We start from the raw sequence: 24,539 nt of genomic DNA on the forward strand, positions 1-24,539 counted from the left end.
TGCAAACACCTTGGGGAAACGACAGAAAGTGTAGGCTCATTCCTTGCGCATTCACAGCCATATAAGGAGACATTGGAACACAGCGCATTCGAAATCTGGCTCACTTCCTGTATGAAATTTCATCTTGGTTTTGCCCGTAGCATTAGTTCTGTGGCACTCACAGACAATATCTTTGCAGTTTTGGAAATGTCAGAGTGTTTTCTTTCCAAAGCTGTCAATTATATGCATAGTCAAGCATCTTTTCGTGACAAAATATCTTGTTTAAAACGGGAACGTTTTTCATCCAAAAATGAAATACTGCCCCCAGAGGTTCAAAGATTATTGCATTGAACCTGCTTTTTTTTATGTATTATAATTTTTTTTCAGAATGGGTATTGCATACATTTGTACATTGAGTATATAAAGCATTAAAAACACTTTATCTTACTATGACATAGACTGACTAGGTGAAAGCTATGATCCCTTGTTGATCACTTGTCACTTGTTAAATCCACTTCAATCAGTGTAGATGAAGGGGATGGGACAGGTTAAATACGTTTTTTAAGCCTTGAGACAATTAAGACATGGATTGTATTTGTGTGCAATTCAGAGTGTGAACGGGCAAGACAAAATATTTAAGTGCCTTTGAACGGGGAATGGTAGTACTGTCAGGTGCACCGGTTTGTGCCAAGAATGTCAACACTGCTGGGTTTTTCACGCTCAACAGTTTCCCGTGTGAATCAAGAATGGTCCACTACCCAAAGGACACCCAGTCAACTTGACCACAACTGTGGAAATGATTGGAGTCAACATGGGCCAGCATCCCTGTAGAACGCTTTCGACACCTTGTAGAGGTCTGTATTTAAGAAGCATATGAATAGACAAGAATACAAGTTATTTAAAGGAAGCTCTAACCAACTAAAATCTAATTTCATAAGACTTTCAACACAAAACAAAATCATAATAGTGCACAGCATATGAAGAGGAGGGGAACATTTGAATGTATCTGTGTCCTGATTGACCTTATTAGACTGAGAGAAAAAAACTGCATTACCACAGCTACAGTATCTCACTGGTGGCACAGCGGGTTCAGGATCTGATTGCAGAGCTGATGATTGCAGGTTCAATCGAACATAGTCTTTTAAAAAAACAGTGAAATTAAGGCTCAGATATAATCTACTAAAAGAGGGGATGTTTAAATTTTGTCCAGATGTATAAATCTGGTCCCACCGTACCTTCTCCGCTGTGCAATCTGGTTTCCGAGCCGGTTACGGGTGCACCTCAGCCACGCTCAAGGTACTAAACGATATCATAACCGCCATCGATAAAAGACAGTACTGTGCAGCCGTCTTCATCGACCTGGCCAAGGCTTTCGACTCTGTCAATCACCATATTCTTATCGGCAGACTCAGTAGCCTCGGTGTTTCTAATGACTGCCTTGCCTGGTTCACCAACGACTTTGCAGACAGAGTTCAGTGTGTTAAATCAGAGGGCATGTTGTCCAGTCCTCTGGCAGTCTCTATGGAGATGCCACAGGGTTCAATTCTCGGGCTGACTCTTTTCTCTGTATATATCAATGATGTTGCTGCGAGCGATTCCATGATCCACCTCTACGCAGACGACACCATTCTGTATACTTCCGGCCCTTCCTTGGACACTGTGCTATCTAACCTCCAAACGAGCTTCAACGCCATACAACACTCCTTCCGTGGCCTCCAACTGCTCTTAAACGCTAGTAAAACCAAATGCATGCTTTTCAACCGTTCGCTGCCTGCACCTGCACGCCCGACTAGCATCACCACCCTGGATGGTTTCGACCTAGAATATGTGGACATCTATAAGTACCTAGGTGTCTGGCGAGACTGTAAACTCTCCTTACAGACTCATATCAAACATCTCCAATCTAAAATCAAATCTAGAGTCTGCTTTCTATTCCGCAACAAAGCCTCCTTCACTCACGCCGCCAAACTTACCCTAGTAAAACTGACTATCCTACCGATCCTCGACTTCGGCGACGTCATCTACAAAATAGCTTCCAATACTCTACTCAGCAAACTGGATGCAGTTTATCACAGTGCCATCCGTTTTGTTACTAAAGCACCTTATACCACCCACCACTGCGACCTGTATGCTCTAGTCGGCTGGCCCTCGCTACATATTCGTCGCCAGACCCACTGGCTCCAGGTCATCTACAAGTCCATGCTAGGTAAAGCTCCTCCTTATCTCAGTTCACTGGTCACGATGGCAACACCCACCCATAGCACCAGCAGGTGTATCTCACTGATCATCCCTAAAGCCTCATTTGGCCGCCTTTTGTTCCAGTTCTCTGCTGCCTGTGACTGGAACGAATTGCAAAATTCGCTGAAGTTGGAGACTTTTATCTCCCTCACCAACTTCAAACCTCTGCTATCTGAGCAGCTAACCGATCGCTGCAGCTGTACATAGTCTATCGGTAAATTGCCCACCCAATTTACCTACCTCATCCCCATACTGTTTATATTTATTTACTTTTCTACTCTTTTGCACACCAGTATCTCTACCTGTACATGACCATCTGATCATTTATCACTCCAGTGTTAATCTGCTAAATTGTAATTATTTGCCTACCTCCTCATGCCTTTTGCACACAATGTATATAGACTCTCTTCTTTATAATTTTTTTCCTACTGTGTTATTGACTTGTTAATTGTTTACTCCATGTGTAACTCTGTGTTGTCTGTTCACACTGCTATGCTTTATCTTGGCCAGGTCGCAGTTGTAAATGAGAACTTGTTCTCAACTAGCCTACCTAGTTAAATAAAGATGAAATTTAAAAATTTAAAAATAGTCAGAGATTCAAAATTTAGACTAACTGTAAAAAAATAAACATTGTGTAAAAACTGCCTGTTCAACGTTTAAAAACGCACACCAAATTGAATTCCTACTTTGAGACATTTGATATGGTCCCCCCCTGTCTTATTTTTCATGCTCTGAAAAACGCACAACTGTTTTTGGGAATGTATCTTTGTGATGTCCCCACATTGTTCTCAACCGACTGTTCCCACAACCTAATGAAACATTCTGGGAACCTTTAAAGAACAAAGTGAATGTGTTCTAGGAGCGTTCTTGCAACATCAGGCGTATTTTTTGGACAGTTTGCTACTGGACAGTTTTTGTGTCACGAGAACATTTGCTGTGACCTAACGAATGTTCTGGGAACTTTCACAGAACCCGTTTTGATTTGTTGGGTTTACTCTGGCACCAGAAGGCCATTAATATGCACTGCAAACCCATCATCTAGCCAGAGCCTCAACTCAATAGCAGAAGGCAAAATAGTAGGCCGTCATTGTAAATAACAATTTGTTCTTAACTGACTTGCCTAGTTAAATAAAGGTTAAATAAATCAAAAGGAAAAAGTCATTGGATTCAAATAAGGCAGAGTTCCTGGAAACACATCAGAGTCCATAAAAAAGAAGGGTATTTTTCTCCTCTGTTTTCTTTCCTTTTTTTCTGCCACCCCTACCAACTATGAGCAGTCCTCCCCTCTGATTTGAAAACCCATTAAAACTTAAATATTGGTTTTCATTTTAGGCAATGGGGCTATGTCACACATGGTTAATGCTGAACTGTGTCAGTTTGCACGTGTGTGTTACGTGTGTGTGCGTATACCTGCAGCTCCACTGACTATAAACCCAGGTCTAACTCAGGTTAATATACATTTAGTTGAGTGAGACAGAGATTTCCCATAGGCTTCTGATTCATTGCCTCTGGTCCGTAAAAGAGTTGACATAAACGTAATATATTACACAGACCAAATATTTAACATGGAAAATATAGCATACTGATAAGAAAAATATTGCGCTGTCGCTTTGGGCAAGTTAAAACCAACTGCGTATTACCTTGAATGACCTTACATAACAATATATGTTTCATGCATGACTTAATCTGGTATTCTATTAATTATTCCCACGTATCCACCCATAATGTGGGTTATGTGCTATGTTATGCTACCTACTACGCAACAATGCTCCGTTAATTCACTCTGCATTCCCATTGTTAAATATTAGATGTTATAAATTCCACATTGTACTCCAAACCAAAGCCTTTAATGTTCCAACTCTTTCTTATTCATGAGGACAAGCCGGGAAGTGAGTATGCCTCTAAGGTAAAGCCCAAAGAACCGGAGACAGGGTTCTCATAGCTAAAAATAGTATCCAACGCACACACAGCAATACAACATTTTCAGGAGGGAGACACTGACTTGCTTCTGATGGAAAATGCATAAATTTAACAAGGATGAGGTTGCTCACAGGAAGCCCTTCGGGGTATCCCCGTTATCCGGAATATGCACAATTGTTTGTTTGAGTCACCCAGTCACTCCTGAATCATGGGTGAAGTGTCTTCTAATTGTATGTGTGCAGCATGTGTTAATTTCCTCACCCACACAAGCTATGGCAGAAGTATACCTTCCCACACATTGCACTTTCCTACTCCAGGTCTTTTCTAAGTGTTATGTAAAGAATGATCTCCTCTCGCTACTGTTTGTATTTCCATATTTCTCCCTCCAAACACATTGTTATTTTCTCAGCACAGAGAGAGTGTGTGACTGTGTAGGCCTACTTATTGTTTTCTGTAAGTGTGTTTTTGCCCACAAACTACTTTAGGTACTTTGGCATTGACCTTTAGATATGACAGCCATCACATTGTAACCAGACAGGTATAACCAGGATAAGCAAAGCTCCCAGCAGTGTAGACATGGCAGTAATCCCATCCTAGACCTGAGGGATTAATAGCATGCATTCGGCCCCGGTCTGAGGGCCACACTCCCCACAGGGGCCTCATCACCCACTGGCCCCCAGGTTCCTCCACCTTCCTCCACAGTCCTCCTTGGGGCCACAGAAATGCTGATTCCAGGTCTGCTCACGGTGGACGTCACGCTGGGTTCAGTGGTGTGGCAGTAGACCAGGGCACCAGGGCTCTCTGCATGGTTCCTTTCCCCCCGCCTGGCCTGTTCTAATGTAATATGCACATTACCTGTGAATAGAGATCTTATTTATGGCTGTACAGTCGCAATAAACCAACAGCCTGGAGTATAGCAGCTCCATGTGGGTAAACGGAGTGGTTTGTTTTTCCAACAGGGATAATTTCAGTGTAGTGTTTTGTTATGGGTAATGCAATGCCACTTTTAATCTAGAGGTATTGTTAGATTACAGTCACACGTGTCGTGCTGGAGATGCAAACAGTAGGTTTGCTATGGTTCTCCGTAAGAGAGGTAGTTTTAAATTGGTTTCATTGAATGCATAAAATGTTGAGGATCAACCTCATTTAGTTCTACTTTACAGCACCCACTCACTCAATTTACAGTTGATTCACCGAAACAAACAATCCATCACTGTCTTTTGAAGTGGCACTTTCACACAGGTAATTCCACACAGGTGGCCCACCTGCACTGCTAAAATACCCCAGGTTGAAACTTAGCTGCCATTAGTTTTGACAGGTTTCAAAACCCTTTCTGCTGAACTGAACTCGAGGCAAACTTGCTAATGAATGAGCCTGTGGGTGCACTTGTGTTTCTGTTTCCGAGAGGGTTGTAGTTATCCAAAAAAGACAAAGGCTGTATGTCAATTTACTACATACAGGTACTTTCACATTTCCAAATAGAAACGCAGATCAATGAATGGCTGCAGTTAAACAGTGAATGCAGGGCGGAACATACTTCTACCAAACCTGCTCTTACTCAGACAGTGTGTTTGCGTTGAGACTCCTGCCGCTGTCTAACCCAGCAAGCGCAGCCGTGGGAAGGAGTGGGAGGGCGAATCAAAAGGCAGCTCAGACTGAGTCTCTGCTGCTCTGCTAGAAAAGGTAGCTTGTATTTTGATCAATGCAGCACAGGAATTAATAAAGGAAGGAAAATGTACCTCCTACACCCTATGTTTCTGTCTCATATTGTGGGATTGCGTTTTTGTCATTCAGTTCCTTCATTGGTTTTAACAACGCCTTGTATGAATTAACTAGGGATTCCACCTCCATATTGCTATGGCACTGCACTCTATGAGGAACACTGGGGGACTGGATGTTTCCCATATCAGTGTTGCAGTGCTCAGATCGACTGACAATAGAGGGGGTAGGAGTTGTCCCTCCCTTTCGCTCTCCCTCTTCTCCTCCCCTCCCCTCAGACGCAGCACTGCGATCGATTCGAACATTCTCTCTATTTCTCCCGAGGACTAGGGAGGTTAGGTTCGAGCTGCTGCTCCTACAGAGTGTGTATGCACTGTACAGTGTGTAAATGGCCCCCTGTGGAATGGGGATAGGTTTAGGTCGGTTATGTAACTTATGTGAATTGGGGAGTCAGGAGAATAAATGAGTGAAGTGCCGGAGGAGGTCAAGTCCTTTATGACCTTTGGGATTGACCTTAGCCCCGAGGGCCACTTGTCAGGTGACTTCAGATAACATATCAGCCATATCAGGGGATTGAGAGGCAATAAATACTTTAATTTGTGTGTTTTTTATTCTCACATATCCTCAGGTCTGTTCAACACCTGTAAATGTAATCGAGGCATAGTCAATGAGTGATCAATGAGTGGTTTGCCGTTAAGCTGCTGATGTTATTCTGTGACACTGCTGTTGGTGGGTGGAAAGGGGGAACGTTAATGAGTTATTATCTAGCAGCTATCTAATACATCAAACACAGGCATTAACATTCTAAGCACTAAGCAAGAGGCCAGAATCAATTAAATCCCCACCTCACATTGTTAAAATCTAAGCTGTATAAACTATGACAAGTGAAACATAATTAGGTATTCAATTGTATTAAATTGACCAGCGAGTTTAACAGACTCTCAGCGTGTTTCATATATTCCCTGTTAATTCAAGCAAAATAACATTTAATCCATCATAATCATGCCTCGCCTCGCTTCTCATCCTGAGCTATTTCTGCTGCGCTAATTCATCTACCTCTCCTCTGAGATGATGATGATGCCGATATGTGATGGTGTACCAGTGGGTTTTCAATCAGAACACACGCACACACCAGCACACACACTTCACAACGACTTTCTGCATACCCATGCAGATTTAAATGGAGATTTTTTTCGATACGCACATTCTGAATTCTCTATGGGATTTACAGATGCACACCTGCAAATTATGAATACTATATTTTCTTGTGTTTTCGTATTATGTAATCTTCATAAGGAATATGGGGAATACATGAATAAGCTCCACTCTGCATTATATAAACAGTTGTGTTTTTAATGAGGATGTGGTGAATTAAGGAATAAAGTTGGAAGCCTAATTTATTTGCAGTGTGTACACATGAAAGTGGCGTTTCAAAAGTTTCGTCTGAAGGACGCCCATTAGAAAGCAATAACAAGGCTGTGTGATTCAGTGTGATGTGACGAGGCAGCTGCTACCCTGGGGACCTATACTGGTGGATATGCTAATTAGGCTGCCAGTGATATCACAAAGACTTTTATTGACTCTAATAGAAGACCAGCAGATGTCACACTATTAGAACCATGAACTCTAACGCTGATGCTGCTCCCATATAGACAACAGAAGCATGATAGTGCACCGTCACTGTCAGTACAGACAAGCAGCGTGTCAGTCTGAGGCAGTGTTATCCACAGCGGCGGATCATGGCTCTGTGACTGTGTGGTCCTTGGACAGATACATTATGTGGTAATGTCTGGGACGCCGTCAAAGTGTTGTTGGGCGACAGAGATGACACGATGCTATGCTATCCTTTGAAGCCAAATTAGGAGGACTCTGTGTATTTACAAAGGGGCCACTGCTTTTGTATGAGTCCTTGAGTGTTGTTGTAACTCTTTGACTTTGTTGATATGAGGTTGTTAGACAGTTTGTTTCTCTCGTAATATACGAGAATATCTAATAGAGACCCAATTTACGATGAAATGTTTTCTCGGAACATTGCAAAAGTCCTAAAGCAGATGAGTAGTTTATCGTTAGGCTGAGTCAGTCCTCGTAAATTATCATGATACTCTGAGAGATGCAAAATGTTGTTGGCAGATATCTTTGCAAAATACAGTCTGCTGCCTTATGGTTGATATAGCTTGCTCATTCAGATTATTATGGCAAGCTTGCAATAAACACAATACTCAAAACCACAGCCAGAAAGTGGTCCGCTGTTATGTAGCCAACTCCATTGCAGAGCCATAATGTGAAGGTAACACCAACATTGACAAATGTCATTGAGACACCTCACACTCAGTCCTTATGTCTCACCTCAACTGGCCACACTGGGATTGTGACATTTCCCTGCGCTGTGGCCTCAGACACTGACTAACACTGAGATCTATGTTGTGCTTAACCTTATGTTCCTAAGAAACCCCTAACTCAGGGCTGTGAGGAGTGACATGACAGTGTGTGTGTGAGTCATGGCTGATGGGCGGCCTCGGTGGGACGGATGACGGCTGGATGATGGCAGCTCCTCCACTAGGTGTTATGGCAGCACAATCACTCTCTCTGAGGGGCTCAGTTACAGTGTTGTGGAGGTAGTTAGCTGTTGTGGCAGGGGCTCAGACTGTCTTTATTGCTTTCCTCATGTCTCTCCCTCTCGTTCACTATCCCTCTCTCGTTAGTCTCACTCTCACCCACCTACGCTCTCTTTGTCAATCGCTTTCTCTCTCTCCTCTCTCTCACACACACACACACACACACACACACACACACACACACACACACACACACAAAGTGGTCTAACATGGAGTAGTATTTGTGTTCGCCTCACCAGGGTTCAAGCTGAGCCTGTTGAGACTACCCCTGTAAAACGCTTCCTGCGGAGAGAGTGAGTAGAGGGGAGTGGATACGGACAGAAGATAAATCAATGATAGATCTGGGGAGAGAGGAAAGACAGTAAAAATGATAAAGGCTGAGGAGTTTTTTTCCATAGTGTTGCTGATAACAGGAGTAGAAATGCAGCACCAGACTCGGGTTGAATAGCGGGAACCAGGTTACTGAGATTTAACGAGATTTCCCACCCAAACCCAGTCCCTTTTCCCAGGATAAATAACTGTGAGAAACCGGTAAATTGTAATAAATTATTCATATGACGTCAAACAGAAATGTTACACTATATGCAATGTCTACATCTGGCTTCTCTACTGGCGACAGCATAGTCTGCTATCTGCATGATCAATCATCAATACTCAGGGCGCATCTCAGTTCGGAGCACAGTTCATAATGCATCATCTCATCACGGTCACTTTTGTTCTTGTGAAAGGTAGGACTACATTTGCTGCAGTATAGCCTATGATGCAGTAATGTAAAGACTGAATGCACGTCTAATTTACACATCTCCATCTGGCTTTCAACATATTTTTTCATTGTAAAGATAAAAAAAAATTATGATCGCATCTGCAACGTTTTAAAACAGCCTATCACTGGAAAATGGTTGCTTTAAGGTGTCGAAAGTTGTGAGAAAAGCTTAATGTGCATATGCAACTGCTTTTAAACGCAAATAAAACTAAATGCATGCTATTCAACCGATCATTGCACGCACCTGCCCGCCCATCCAGCATCACTACTCTGGACGGCTCTGATTTAGAATACGTGGACAACTACAAATACCAATCAAAAATTAAATCTAGAATCGGCTTCCTATTTCGCAACAAAGCTTCCTTCGCTCATGCTGCCAAACTTACCCTCGTAAAACTGACCATCCTACCGATCCTTGACTTCGGCGATGTCATCTATAAAATAGCCTCCAACACTCTACTCAGCAAACTGGATGTAGTCTATCACAGTGCCATCTGTTTTGTCACCAAAGCCCCATATACTACCCACCACTGCGACCTGTACGCTCTTGTTGGCTGGCCCTCGCTTCATACTTGTCACCAAACCCACTGGCTACAGGTTATCTACAAGTCTCTGCTAGGTAAAGCCCCACCCTATCTCAGCTCGCTGGTCACCATAGCAGCACCCACTCGTAGCACACGCTCTAGCAGGTATATCTCACTGGTCACCCCCAAAGCCAATTCCTCCTTTGGTCGTCTTTCCTTCCAGTTCTCTGCTGCCACTGACTGGAACGAACTGCAAAAATCACTGAAGCTGGAGATTCCCATCTCCCTCACTAGCGTTAAGAACCAGCTGTCAGAACAGCTCACAGATCACTGCACCTGTTCATAGCCCATCTGTATACAGCCCATCTATCTACCTCATTCCCATACTGAATTTATTTATTTAGTTCCCTTTGCACCACAGTATCTCTACTTGCACATCCATATTTTGCCATGGCCTATTTATTGACTTAACTCCCTTATTTGACCTTATTTGCACTCACTGTATATAGACTTTGTTTTCTTTTTTTTCTACTGTATTATTGACTGTATGTTTTGTTCATTCCATGTGTAACTCTGTGTTGTTGTATGTGTCAAACTGCTATGCTTTATCTTGGCCAGGTCGCAGTTGCAAATGAGAACTTGTTCTCAACTAGCCTACCTAGTTAAATAAAGATGGGGGGGGGGGGGGGGGGATATATGGAACATTTATTCAGTGTAAATGTCCTACCCTACCCCTTTCAGGTAATAAATGCAATGCGGTATTAGCCTTATATTTAGCTAATGAATGATGGGTTATGCATAAGGATCTAAGTTATAGCCTCTCTCTTGCATAATATGCACCTGCGCTCCGCTGGCCTCTCTCCTTTAAAACAAATGCTTCATAGCTGTTGCTGTCCCAGGAAAAGCTAGACTAGAATAGCTTGCTGGACATTTTTTTTAATTAGCATTTCTTTTACTAATAGACTATTCAAAGAGGAATGCAAGTTCTTCTTTGCTGAATGTTAAACACAGCAGCCAATAGAACTCCCAGGGAGATTGAAAGAAGAGAGAATGCATGATGGCGGTTGGCTATAGCAGTTCATTATTTAGTCACTGTGAAGTGATAGCCATCTGCATCTCCTCTAGTCCTATATTGTTCAAGCATGCCATTACAATTATGAAAATGAGGACAAGGGAACTTCATTTAACTGTGAGGGAAGCGAGGGAAGGAATAAAGCAACTATCATGACACAAGGCAAGACCCAGATGCAGACACAGGAGGCAGATGGTTGGAGTCTTACAGTATTTATTAATCCAACAGGGTAAGGCAAGAGAATGGTCGTGGAGAGGCAAAAAGGGTCCAAACCAGTTCAGAGTCCAAAAGGTACCGAAGGGCAGGCAGAATCAAGGTCAGGGCAGGCAGGATGATCAGGCAGGCAGGAAAGTAGTCCAGAGTCAGGCAGGAAAGACGAGCAAAAGAGAATAGCAAATGAGTACAGGGGGAAAAACACACTGGTTGACTTGAACATACAAGACAAACTGGCACAGAGAGACAGGAAACACAGGGATAAATACACCAGAGAAAATAAGCGACACCTGGAGGGGGTGGAGACAATCACAGGAACAGGTGAAACAGAACAAGGCGTGACATTGCCAACAGAAAGAGGCTAATGTGGTGTGCTAAGATGCACGTCGTACAACATTAGGGGAAATATTTCAAAAGGTAGTCTATATATGTATCATCCTACTAATTATAAAATGCTAAAAAGAAATCAGATGAAAATCAAATACGCTATAATTGTAGGCCGCATGTCCTGTACCAGCATTACATGTTCTCTCCCAGCTTCATGGCTTTGAACGAGGTCCATAATTCCAGTCCATACAAGTAGTGAGTGGAGTGTACAGCTTGTATAACAGTGTAAATTTGCTGTCCCCTCAAAATAACTCAACACACAGCCATTAATGTCTAAACCGCTTGCAACAAAAGTGAGTACACCCCTAAGTGAAAATGTCCAAATTGGACCCAATTAGCCATTTTCCCTCCTGGGTGTCATGTGACTCGTTAGTGTTACAAGGTCTCAGGTGTGAAAGGGGAGCAGGTGTGTTAAATTTGGTGTCATCGCTCTCACACTCCCTCATACTGACTGGTCACTGGAAGTTCAACATGACACCTCATGGCAAAGAACTCTCTGAGGATCTGAAAAAAAGAATTGTTGCTCTACATAAAGATGGCCTGGGCTATAAGAAGATTGCCAAGACCCTGAAACTGAGCTGCAGCACGGTGGCCAAGACCATACAGCGGTTTAACTGGACAGGTTCCACTCAGAACAGGCCTCGCCATGGTCGACCAAAGAAGTTGAGTACACGTGCTCAGCGTCATATCCAGAGGTTATCTTTGGGAAATAGACGTATGAGTGCTGCCAGCATTGCTGCAGAGGTTGAAGGGGTGGGGGGTCAGCCTCTCAGTGCTCAGACCATACGCCGTACACTGCATAAAATTGGTCTGCATGGCTGTCGTCCCAGAAGTGTCACGCCCTGGTCTTTATATTTTGTGTTTTCTTTATTATTTTGGTCAGGCCAGGGTGTGACATGGGTTTATTTATGTGGTGTGTTTTGTCTTGGAGTTTTCGTAGGTATTGGGATTGTGGTTTAGTGGGGTTCTCTAGCTAAGTCTATGGCTGTCTGAATTGGTTCTCAATCAGAGGCAGGCGATTATCGTTGTCTCTGATTGGGAACCATATTTAGGCAGCCATATTCTTTGAGTGTTTCGTGGGTGATTGTTCCTGTCTCTGTGTTTGTTGTCACCAGAGAGGCTGTTTCGGTTTTCACGTTACGGTTATTGTTTTTCTATTGATCGTGTTTCGTCTTCATTAAAGATGTATCGAATTAACCACGCTGCATTTTGGTCCGACTCTCCTTCAACCGAAGAAAACCGTAACAAGAAGGAAGCCTCTTCTAAAGATGATGCACAAGAAAGCCCGCAAATAGTTTGCTGAAGACAAGCAGACTAAGGACATGGATTACTGGAACCATGTCCTGTGGTCTGATAAACTTATTTGGTTCAGATGGTGTCAAGCGTGTGTGGCGGCAACCAGGTGAGGAGTACAAAGACAAGTGTGTCTTGCCTACAGTCAAGCATGGTGGTGGGAGTGTCATGGTCTGGGGCTGCATGAGTGCTGCCGGCACTGGGGAGCTACAGTTCATTGAGGGAACCATGAATGCCAACATATACTGTGACATACTGAAGCAGAGCATGATCCCCTCCCTTCGGAGACTGGGCCGCAGGGCAGTATTCCAACATGATAACGACCCCAAACACACCTCCAAGACGACCCCTGCCTTGTTAAAGAAGCTGAGGGTAAAGGTGATGGACTGGCCAAGCATGTCTCCAGACCTAAACCCTATTGAGCATCTGTGGGGCATCCTCAAACGGAAGGTGGAGGAGTGCAAGGTCTCTAACATCCACCAGCTCCGTGATGTCGTCATGGAGGAGTGGAAGAGGACTCCAATGGCAACTTGTGAAGCTCTGGTGAACTCCATGCCCAAGAGGGTTAAGGCAGTGCTGGAAAATGATGGTGGCCACACAAAATATTGACACTTTGGGCCCAATTTGGACATTTTCACTTAGGGGTGTACTCACTTTTGTTGCCAGTGGTTTAGACATTAATGGCTGTGTGTTGAGTTATTTTGAGGGGACAGCAAATTTACACTGTTAAACAAGCTGTACACTCACTGCTTTACATTGTAGCAAAGTGTCACTTCTTCAGTGTTGTCACATGAAAAGATATACTCAAATTATTACACAAATGTGAGGGGTGTACTCACTTTTGTGATATACTGTATGTCTCATCAGGATCAGGTAGCATAAGGCTTGAATTTTCTTGCCGATCAAAGCTCTAATCCAGACATGTACTTTACATGCTTTAGAATGACACTTCCTGTTTTGGCGGGAAATACCGGGTTACCTGGGAGAAAAATGACTTATTCTCACGATGAAACATTTGTTGCTTTCACCTTTGCCTATGTGACAGGAACATTGCAGCTAGCTGTCTGTGTTCATTTTAATAGTCTCTTGTGGGAAAGGACAGAATTCTGACTCAACTGACCTGTCTTATACTGTTTACTCCATGAAGAACATAGATCAAACACAAATGAAAAACCTGTCAGGAACACCTCCTGGCACCAAAGCAGACTTTTGTCAGATCCAGTCCGGTCCTCCAGGAGACAGAGTGATGCCAGGTTTCCCAGCTCTCCTCTCATCCTATTACCACTGCATGTCCTGGGGAGGGAAACTAAATCAGCTGAATGATTAGTTGAATCATGTGGCTTGAGTGAGTGACTAGAGATGGAGCCTCGAGGTCCACAGGCTGTGTGTGTGGTTCTATTGAAAGGGCCTCAATCAGATGCTGACTGCCTAGCCTGAGTACCTATCTGATACACTACCTCTAGAAGTGCTAACAAACAACTCTTTCTCACAGTAATATACAATATTTCAGGTGTTATTGAACATTGATACAAAACATATTTATGTGATAAAGGCATGTAACATCCTTGTAGTCAGTAGATCCTTGTAACTCCATAAAGCTTATTAAAGTTATCAATACACTCTCATCAAGTCCCATTTTTGGTTCTGAGAGTTTTGGTTATTCTGTGGTGGTGAATAGTCCTGTGTGTGCTGCGTTGTGAGTTTTCCTAGGGCCAGGGTCAATAGCAGTCCTTTCATTTCACTGCCTCTAAAACAGCCAGTAAAGCACTGGGCCACCCACTTAAACTAATTACATTTTACTGTCAGATGTGCTTGTGTCCATCTCCCCCTGGAGCCAACAGCAACCTTTTCAATCTGTATGTGTGCGTGCCTGTAGGGTTGGGGAGTAACTGATTACATGTAATAAGTTACATGTAATCTGCTTAAAAAATAACTGTAACCAATTAAGTTACTAGCAAACATATTGTAATCAGATTATAGATACTTTTGAAAAACTTGATTACTTATTGGATTCATTTTAAATTCAGAAAGGATATATGTGAAGAAATACATTGTAGCACCTTTTTGTTTTCTCTATGACATTCAATTCAGCATTGATAAAAGGCGCAACACGGGGGGGTCCCTCAGGGGTACGTGCTTAGTCCCTTCCTGTACTCCCTGTTCACTCACCACTGCATGGCCGTGCACAACTCCAACACCATCATTAAGTTTGCTGATGACACAACAGTGGTAGGCCTGATCACAGACGACGATGAGACATCTTATAAGGAGGAGTTCAAAGACCTGACAGTGTGGGGACAGGACAACAACCACTCCCTCAACGTCAGCAAGACACAGGAGCTGATTGTGGACTACAGGAAACGGAAAGCCGAGCACACCCCCATTTACATCGACGGGGCTGTAGTGGAGCGGGTCGAGAGCTTCAAGCTCCTCGGTGTCCACATCACTAAGGATCTATCATGGTTCAAAAACACCAACACAGTCATGAAGAAGTAATGACTACGCCTATTCCACCTCAGGAGGCTAAAAAGATTTGGGCCTTCAGAGCCTCAAAAAGTTATACAGCTGCAACATTGAAAGCATCTTGACTGGCTGCGTCACCGCTTGATATGGCAACTGCTTGGCATCAGACCAGAAGGTGCTACAGAGGGTAGTGTGTAGGGCCCAGTACATCATTGGGGTCGAGTTCCCTGCCATCCAGGTCCTCTATACCAGGCGGTGTCAGAGCAAGGCCCTAAAAATTGACTCATCACATACGCTGCTGCTACTATTTACTCTCTGTCACTTTATTCCTAGTTCTATGGAAGGGAAAGGGGATACTTAGTCAGTGGCACAACTGAATTCATTCAACTGAAATGTGTCTTCCACATTTAACCCAACCCCTCTGAATCAGAGAGGTGCGGGGGGATGCCTTAATCAACGTCCACTTCGATTAAGAGGAGGTTAACTGCCTTGCTCATGGGCCGAACGACAAATTTTGGGGGGGATTTCGGGGATTCGAACCAGCGATCTTTCGGTTACTGGCCCAACATATATATCTATGTGCATATCTACCTCAATGACCATGTACTCCTGCACATGGACACGATACTGGTACCCAATGTACTCATTGTGTATCTATTACTACTTCTATTATTACGTGTTTTACTTTTCTATTAGTTCTCTATTTTCTTTCACTCTGCATTGTTGGGAAAGGCCCGTAAGTAAGCATTTCACTGTTAGTCTACATCTGTTTGGTTACGAAGCATGTGATGAATAAAATGTGATTAAGGGGAAAGTAATCCAGTAACTGAAAGTAATCAGATTACATTCCTGTGTTTGGGTAATCCAAAAGTTATGAACCTGATATCATTTTGGACAGGTAACTAGTAACTGTAATAGATTGCATTTAGAAAGTAACCTACCCAACCCTGTGTGTGTGGCGCGTGTGCAAACATTAATTCAATTGAATTTCAAAGGGAGAATAGCTTTCTTTATCATCTTATGCCTTAGATACAGAACATAATTGCATGAGATATCTGGCAATTGCCTCTATTCTACCAGGTATAATAAGCACAAGACCTGATGCAGCTCAGATTAACATCACAACAAATTATTTAACACACTGATTGACTTTGTGCCTCTAATGTGTTGGTTCACATTGAAAAGGAGACAAGGATCTGAACCTGACTGCCTTTATCACGTCAGTCTCTCATGTCATTACCGTTACACCCACCCCCTCTGTGTTCTGTGCTGGGGGGGAGGGAGAGGGAGAGGGAGAGGGGGAGAGAGAGAATCACAGAGCTGGATTTTCAATTTGGTGTGTGTGAGAGGTGTGGAGGATGAGGTGAACAGGGGTGTTGCTGTGATGGAATTGTCTGTCACATCTTGTAGTGTTCAGCTGGACCTCCTGATCCTGAAGTGGGCTCTCAGAGACAGAAACTTGCCTCATGTTATCCTATGTTTTGCTACATTAAAATATACCCGTTTCTATGGCGTTAGTAATAATATCAAAATGGAGACTCTATTCTCCATTCTGTACCAGGAGCAGTTGAAGAGGATGCTGATTCTGTCACTTCAGAGATTTTGTTCCCCTCCATTCTGTTCCCAGGTTTGACTGACAGACAGAGGGACAGTTCCATACCGCAGAGCGCTGAGCACAGCACAGATAAGACACTGTCTCCAATCATTACGCTGCTAATTCACTGAGCCACCGATAAGTATTAAAGCATTGTGCTGCCCTGCTTATCTGGCTAACTCTTATAGGAAAGTAAGGTAAGAGGGCCCTTGGCTCCTGACTGTGGAGTTCTACTGGATTCTGGGCCACGTTGGCTATACAAAGGTTATCTTCTTTTGTCTTTGGTTACAATTGGGTTCTATAATCATTGCTCTTGCCTCTGTCTCTCATTCATTTTGATCTTCTCTTTCTCCCTCCTCTCTCGCCGTCGCTCTCTCTCTCTCTCTCTCTCTCTCTCTCTCTCTCTCTCTCTCTCTCTCTCTCTCTCTCTCTCTCTCTCTCCTCATTGATGTTCTGTCATGCAGCTCCTCTCTTCCCACTAGACAAACCCACTGCAGCAGTAGCAGCTGTGTACATCTGGTCTAATCTAGCTCTAGCCCCAATGCTGCTAACCCTCATGCAGAGGAAGAGATGGTGGGGGTGCTGCTCTGATTGCTCCATCTCACACTGTTCAGGCCCAGCAGGCAGGTGGTTGGCTATCTGTCTTCACTCACGTCCTCACGGAGTTGCCAGCGCTGTGGACCAACACACCACAATGAGACGAGCAACAGGATGCGCCTCAGGCGTCGTCACATCCAGCCAACACAATGCAACACCCACCCAGCAAAGCTATAGTCTCTCTCTCTCTCTCCTCTCCCCATGACTCGGCACCACCGACACTCTTGCACAATGCAGGAGGGGAGAGCTGTCTGAATTTGGAACACTTGACTTGTAGGACCTCTTTGGGTTCCTCAATGAGCATTGACTCAGTGTGCAGAAATAGCCTGACTAAAGTATGAATCACTGCATGACGTGGAAACAACGTTGATTCAACCAGTGTCTGCCAGTGGGAAATGTCTGAATTTGTCATGCATAGTTGCTATGTTTTAATATGCAGCACTCTATTGGGTTATCTTAAATCAGAGCAGTAAATGATAACTTAATTAAATAGCAGAACCTCGGTAAGGGTTTCTTAAAAAGCACGGTTATTTCTGCAGCAGTGGTCCATGTGACAGTGGCCCTATATTATCCCAGTGATCAGCGTGAGAACGGCCATTTTGATATATGTCCCCTCTGGCTTTACTGCATTCAGAGAGTAGACATAGCGTCCGTATGATCTGTGACGCGCTGACTCAGCACGTTAAGTGAAACCCCCACTTATTCTCCCAAAGCCTTTAGCTCTCTCCTCTCTCTCTCCTCTTGGTTCTTTCCAGACCTCTCTCTCTCTTTGCGCCTGTGAAAAGCCCCAGTTTGTTGGCATGGGGCGTTGGGATGGGCTGGAGAGGGTGGTCGAGCCGTGTCAGTGACAGAGATGGTCTGTCGGATCCTGGCTGTCTGAGAGAGTGGGAACTGAGCATCTGAGAGGGGAGGGGAGAGTGTAGAGAATCAGGCTCTGGCCACCACTGCTCTTCTGCCCTGGCCCTGCAGCTTTCCATTGGTTCACACTCCAATCTAATAGCCTAGACCATCGCTTAACCCCCTGGGGGTTAAGGACACAATTTCCCGCCTTTGATTTTGTGAGGAAAGGCCAGCATTCTGGGGAGAGGGCGTTTAACCTTTGGGAGATGGATAATCAAGCTGCTCTATCGATTTGCTTAGCTAAGAAATGGTGCTTCTTTTCTTCGATTAGATGGGAGAGCATGGAGGATTCTCTTTTCTCAGCTAGCGGTTGCTCCTGTCAATTGCTCTCAACCTGAAGCCTCCTTTGTAAGCCAATGTTTATTGTATTTATTGGTGATGATATACTACTCTGATGCTTAGCTCCCCCTGTATGGCCTTATTTGCTCCATTCTTACGTAACACTGAGGTACATTGATACGGCCAATTCTGAAGGTCGTGGGCCTTTTGCTCTGTAGTCTTCTCCTTTATTATTCTCTTTCTAACTTCAAGTCCTGTTCCAGGCTAAACGAGCGGAGGTGTGTGCCTGTCAGAGTTACTCTGAGCAGATATAATGCTATTTAAATGCTAATGTGATAAGAGGAGCAAAACTACCTTTATTCATACTCTCTGCGCAGCGCCTGGGCAGGAGTACTGGGCAGGAGCCCTTAATATATGACTGACACACTCTCTCTCTAGCCTCCTGCATGTCAGAGTTCCAGCACATGAGGGGTGTTTTTTTTTGGAGTGTTGAAAATATTGGACTGACGGCTCTGTGCCAAGTGTGGAGCCAGACATTATCTGTAGATCTTTGTCCGTTTAATTTATATTTTATTTAACCAGGTGAGTTGACTGAGAATACATTCTCATTTACAGCAGTGACCTGGGGAGGTTATAAAACATAGGCCAGAAAACCAGTCAGTATCTAGTATGACCACCATTTGCCTCATGCAGCGCGACAGATCTTATTCGCATAGAGTTGATCAGGATGTTGCTTGTGGCCTGTGGAATGTTGTCCCACTCCTCTTCAATGGCTGTGCGAAGTTGCTGGATGTTGGCAGGAACTGTAGCATGCTGTCGTACACGTCGACCCAGAGCATCTCAAACATGCTCAATGGGTGACATGTCTGGTGAGTATGCAAGCCATGGAAGAACAGGGACATTTTCAGCTTCCAGGAATTGTGTACAGATCATTGTGACAGTGCATTATCATGCTGAACCAGGTGATAGTGGTGGATGAATGGCATGACAATGGGCCTAAGGATCTCGTCATGGTACCTCTGTGCATTCAATTTGCCATCGATAAAATGCAGTTGTGTTCATTGTCTGTAGCTTATGCTTACCCATACCATAACCCCACCATCACCATGGGGCACTCTATTCACAACGTTGACATCAGCAAACTACTCGCCCACACGATGCCACATGTGGTCTGCGGTTGTGAGGCGTAAAATGACGTTGGAGCCAGCTTATGGTAGTGGAATTAACAATAAATTCTCTGGCAACAGCTCTGGTGGACATTCCTGCAGTCAGCATGCCAAATACACTGTCTCTCAAGAGAGAGAGATCTGTGGCATTATGTTGTGTGACAAAAATGCACATTTTAGAGTGCCTTTTATTGTCTCCAGCACAAGGTTCACCTGTGTAATGATCATGCTGTTTAATCAGCTTCTTGATATCCCACACCTGTCAGGTGGATGGATTATCTTGGCAAAGGAGAAATGCCCATTAACAGGGATGTAAATTAGTTTGTGCACAGCAATTGCATATGAACAATTTCTGAGAAAATTTATTTCAGCTCATGAAACATGGGACCAACACTTGCATGTTGCAATTCATATATTTTGTTCATTTTCAACCAAGATCAATACATTTAGTGGAACATCAACTAAATGTATTGAACTTGGTCGAAAATGCATTCATTTGCCCAATACTATCATAAGAAATGCATCAGTGATTCGTATTTTCCATCAATTTTCTGAAGAGGCAACGGAACAGGAATGACCCCTGTCTGTGTGCGCGCGTTTGGCTACCACTTTGTGTAGCCATTAGCGATGATGCTAATGTAATGACAACTGTCTTCTGGTAGATGGAAAAGTTCCCAAAAACCTTCTCAATTAAACGTTAACTACAAAGTAGCCTATGTCTACCTGACAATGATATCGTGATTATTTGCATCAATCTAGTGGCATTTGTTTTGCAAAGTCTGCAATCACATAAGCACTACAGAAACATTGATAACCAAACAACGGTCTATGGCTGGTGGCAGTTGAATTAAAGTGTAACTACACCCAAAAGTGTGAGCATCATTTTTCCCAGACCTCAAAAGTGGTCTCCTGATGTAGTTTAAGCTTGTTGTGGACTTAGCACACCCAATTTAGTTGTTAAACCCGTTAAGATTCTATAGGCCATTTTAATGCATAGCATTCTAGCTTCTCTAAATCATCAATCTTTGCTGCAGTATTCATCATTCAGCCTCTGAGACCGAGGCAGAAGCAGATGTCATAGATACTCGCCTGTTTGGAGAGCACTTGCTGGAAGGATGCTTGCTCATAGAGAGATGTCGTAGGAGTTGCTTTCAAAATCCTCTATTCCTTTTCTTTCCCATTATGTGAAACAGGAAATCTCTATACTGGCAGAGGAGAGAGAGAGAGAAAGAGGATGAGTCTGTCACTGTATGGAGTATAATCCTGGGGAATGGCAAAACTCTGCCGGAGGATCATTTATTCAACTTGTCTCTCAGAGATTCTTTGTGGAAGAGTCAACTTCAGACATCACTGCATCCTTTCACACAGCAGTAGCCATGTTGTCATCCTCTGGACGGCAGGTAGCCTAGCGGTTAAGAGCGCTGAGCCAATAAACAAAAGATTGCTGATTTGAATCCCTGGGCTGGCAAGGAGGATTTAAAAAAATTCTGCTCTTGAGCAAGGCAGCACCAACAACTGCTCCCTCTGATTCAGAGACGTTGGGTTAAATGCTGCGGAAGACTTTGGTTGAATGCATTCAGTTGTGCCTAGGTATACCCTTTCCCTTCTGTCTGCAGAAGGAAACGCACAGAGTTTAACCAAACCGCCATAACCCAGAGAGAAGGTTAGACCTCAGTTGCCATTGCTGTAGCAGTACGTTGTTTTCACTTATCCACTTTCTGTTTCCCTTTAGCTCTCCTTATACTAGATATATTTAGCATGGTTGTGTTAAGTAGACAAGGCCCACCTAGTGGAACATGTCCCACATAAGGAATGCATTACATTCATACTGATGGATATTTACAGCAGCACGGCTGCTGGTCTCACAGCTCCTTGTCTTGCACCAGACGCCAATAGCAGAGACTAAGAATAAAGACCATAAATTCCTGTTAAAGTATGATAGAATGATATAATATAAATGACAGAGTATGGACTACACTCTTAGGAAAAAAAAAAAAGGTTCCATCTAGAACCTAAAACGGTTATTCCGCTTTCCCCATAAGAGAACCCTTTAAAGAAAAATGTTTGGTTCCAGGTAGAACCTTTTTTGGTTCCATGTAGAACCCTTTCCACAGAGGGTTCTACATGGAACCCAAAAGGGTTCTACTTGGAACCAAAAAAGGGTTATCCTATTGGGACAGCCAAAGAACCCTTTTTGAACCCTTTTTTTCTAAGAGTGTACTGTATTGGTTAACTCCGGCCCTTGTTGGCCATAGATCACGAAATGCTTTCGGCTTGGTCCCTTCTCTCATATAATCCTCCATACGTGTCCCTCCCAATAAAAAAATCAGCATCCATCCCCGCCTCTGATTTTTGTGTGTTTGACTTTCAATTTCTATGGTTTCTCGTGAAATATAGTATCTCCTTTACTTTATGGGGTTACAGTTTGAGTGGAAGTGCAGGAGTTTATGGGCTGTGTAGTTGACTGGAGGATTGCTGCCTGGAAGAGGCTTGCTTTTGTTCTTAATATATTTACATGTGTTTACTGTCAAATAAATTAAATATGGCCGGTCTAACTCTTTATGACCAAACACACAATACTTTATGGCTAGGAACCCTTTGTTCCATTGTTATATTTGGCCTGATTGTCATTTCTGTGTGTGATGAGTTTAGGAAAGTATTGTTCATTTCTAATAACACTCAACATTTCATTGTTGTTGATTCAATGCACTGAACTTGCGTTCTTGGACAGAAATTCAATAAACAGTTAATCTGAAGAGTCCTTTTTACAGAAAGATGACAATAAGACTTTGTGTCATTCTGCGTCCGCTGATGCTATTCCATTCGCATTCTACGGTCTTTGTCTTGTGACCCTTTTGTCTATGTTTTATTCAAGTGGAGGGCATGTGCAATTAGAGTGAAATAATGGTGTTGGATTGTCTAAATAGAGAAAAGCTTTCCTCTGGTTAAGTCGAATGCGGTGGCGAGGTGGGCTGGGATGTCCGCCTTTGGTGACCGATCAAAGACAATGTGGTTTTAATCTAGTGATGCGGCCGCGGTGGGGGCCGTGCACTGATGCACCTCAAAGCGCTCTCATCAGGGCTTTGACGGATGACATCGCCGCTCCAGAATGATAGGCTATTATTTCACTTTGCCTTGGATAAATGGCAATGCTAGCTGCTACCTGTCCCCCTCACCTTCCCTCGCCTCGCAGCCTGGCACCAACAGACAGACAGGGGAGGGAGGGAGATGGGAATAAGAGGCCTGAGCTCTGTGGGACTGTGCCATTTTGTGATCATACTTTCTCTTTTTCCACCTTGTTGTTCTGGGTGACTGAGGACAATGTGCTGCTGTAGTGACAATGACATTTGATAAGCGGCTTATTTGATAATGTGTCTTTCTCTCTCTCTCTCTCTCGCTCTCTCTCTCTCTCACACACAAACACACACACACACAAACACAGACCAGCAGTATTCATGGTCTCCCTCTCAGCACTTCGATGAAGAAAGCAACTCCCCTCCTCCACCCAGGAACATGAAGGCTCTATCGGGCGGGCGGCCCAGCCAGCTCCAGATCACCTCGGCTCACACCTGCGGCCTGGCCGACTGCGAACACTCCCTGGACCACCATGACTCCCGCCATGACTCCCGCACCCCCTCTTACCTCCTCAGCCCCACAGAGAGCTGTCCCATGGAGCACCGCCGCTGTTCTCCCCATAGCTCCATCCACTCTGAGTGCATGGCAATGCCCGTCTCCATGGCCAACACAGACCACTCCATCTCCAGCAGCACCTTTCCCAGGATGCATTACAGTTCCCACCACGACGGCAGCGGGTCACGGGACAGTGGTGGTGGTGGAGGAGGTGGTGGTGGTGGATCACGGGATCGAGACGAGTGTGGCTCGTCGCACGGCGGCAGCGGTAAAATGAACAGAATCCCGGCCAACCTGCTGGACCAGTTTGAGAAGCAACTTCCGTTACATCGCGACGGCTTCCACACACTGCAGTACCAGAAGACGCACACCACCACCACGGAGCAGCGCAACGAGAGCCCCGGGAGGATCCGACACCTGGTCCACTCTGTCCAGAAGCTCTTCACCAAGTCCCACTCCCTGGAGGGCTCGTCCAAGATGAACGGCACCAAGGGGGACTCGCACCGGGAAGGCTCCCACCACCACCATCCCAACCACCATGGACACCACAAACACAGCAAACGCAGCAAGAGCAAAGAGCGTAAGTCATCAGACAGCAGCGGGAAGCAGCGCTCCGGGGTGGCGGGCTGGTGGAGCTCGGACGATAACCTGGACAGTGACAGTACGTACCGGACGCCCAGCGTCATGTCCCGCCAACAGGTGGACCACATCAGCCACTGCTACCCCGACTCTGTCCACAGCCACTACGGGGACCTGTCGCTCAAGACCTCCAAGAGCAACAACGATGTGAAGTGTTCCGCGTGTGAGAGCGTGGCCATGGCTCCTGAAGGGAAGTTCATGAAGAGGAGCTCCTGGTCAACGCTGACTGTCAGCCAGGCCAAGGAGGCCTACAGGAAGTCTTCCCTAAACCTGGAGAAACCCATGACGCCCACAGACCTCAAGCCCAACCTCAGGCCCTGCCACTATCTACAGGTGAGTCACTCGTATAATCCTAATATGTCCGTTGCTGGAGCCATGTTGCTGGAACCACAGTAATGTTATAGATAGGCAGAGAGATGGATGGGATTGGCAGAGAAGCTATTGAAGAGAGGATTTATTGTCATTAGCAGTCAGTGTAGAACCAAAGACCAGCTAGGCTACATGCTAACACTCGGAAACACTGCAAACAATGAGGCTCGTTGATTAGC

The 24,539-nt window shown here is 44.4% G+C and overlaps 1 protein-coding gene across 3 annotated transcripts in view; it reads left to right on the forward strand.

Moving 5' to 3' along the window:
• Positions 1 to 24,539, forward strand: part of dlgap2a (discs, large (Drosophila) homolog-associated protein 2a) — a 173,319-nt gene that overhangs the window by 96,665 nt on the left and 52,115 nt on the right. For all 3 annotated transcript variants that reach the window (XM_036962872.2, XM_090220660.1, XM_090220661.1), the window contains exon 2: positions 23,165 to 24,324. In XM_036962872.2, coding sequence (XP_036818767.2) covers positions 23,236 to 24,324 — 1,089 coding nt within the window. In that variant the 5' untranslated portion in view covers positions 23,165 to 23,235. The remainder of the gene's footprint in view (positions 1 to 23,164; positions 24,325 to 24,539) is intronic.

This window comes from Oncorhynchus mykiss, chromosome 25, assembly GCF_057628025.1.
Source record: "Oncorhynchus mykiss isolate SJ-2025 chromosome 25, ASM5762802v1, whole genome shotgun sequence".
NCBI lineage: Eukaryota > Metazoa > Chordata > Actinopteri > Salmoniformes > Salmonidae > Oncorhynchus > Oncorhynchus mykiss.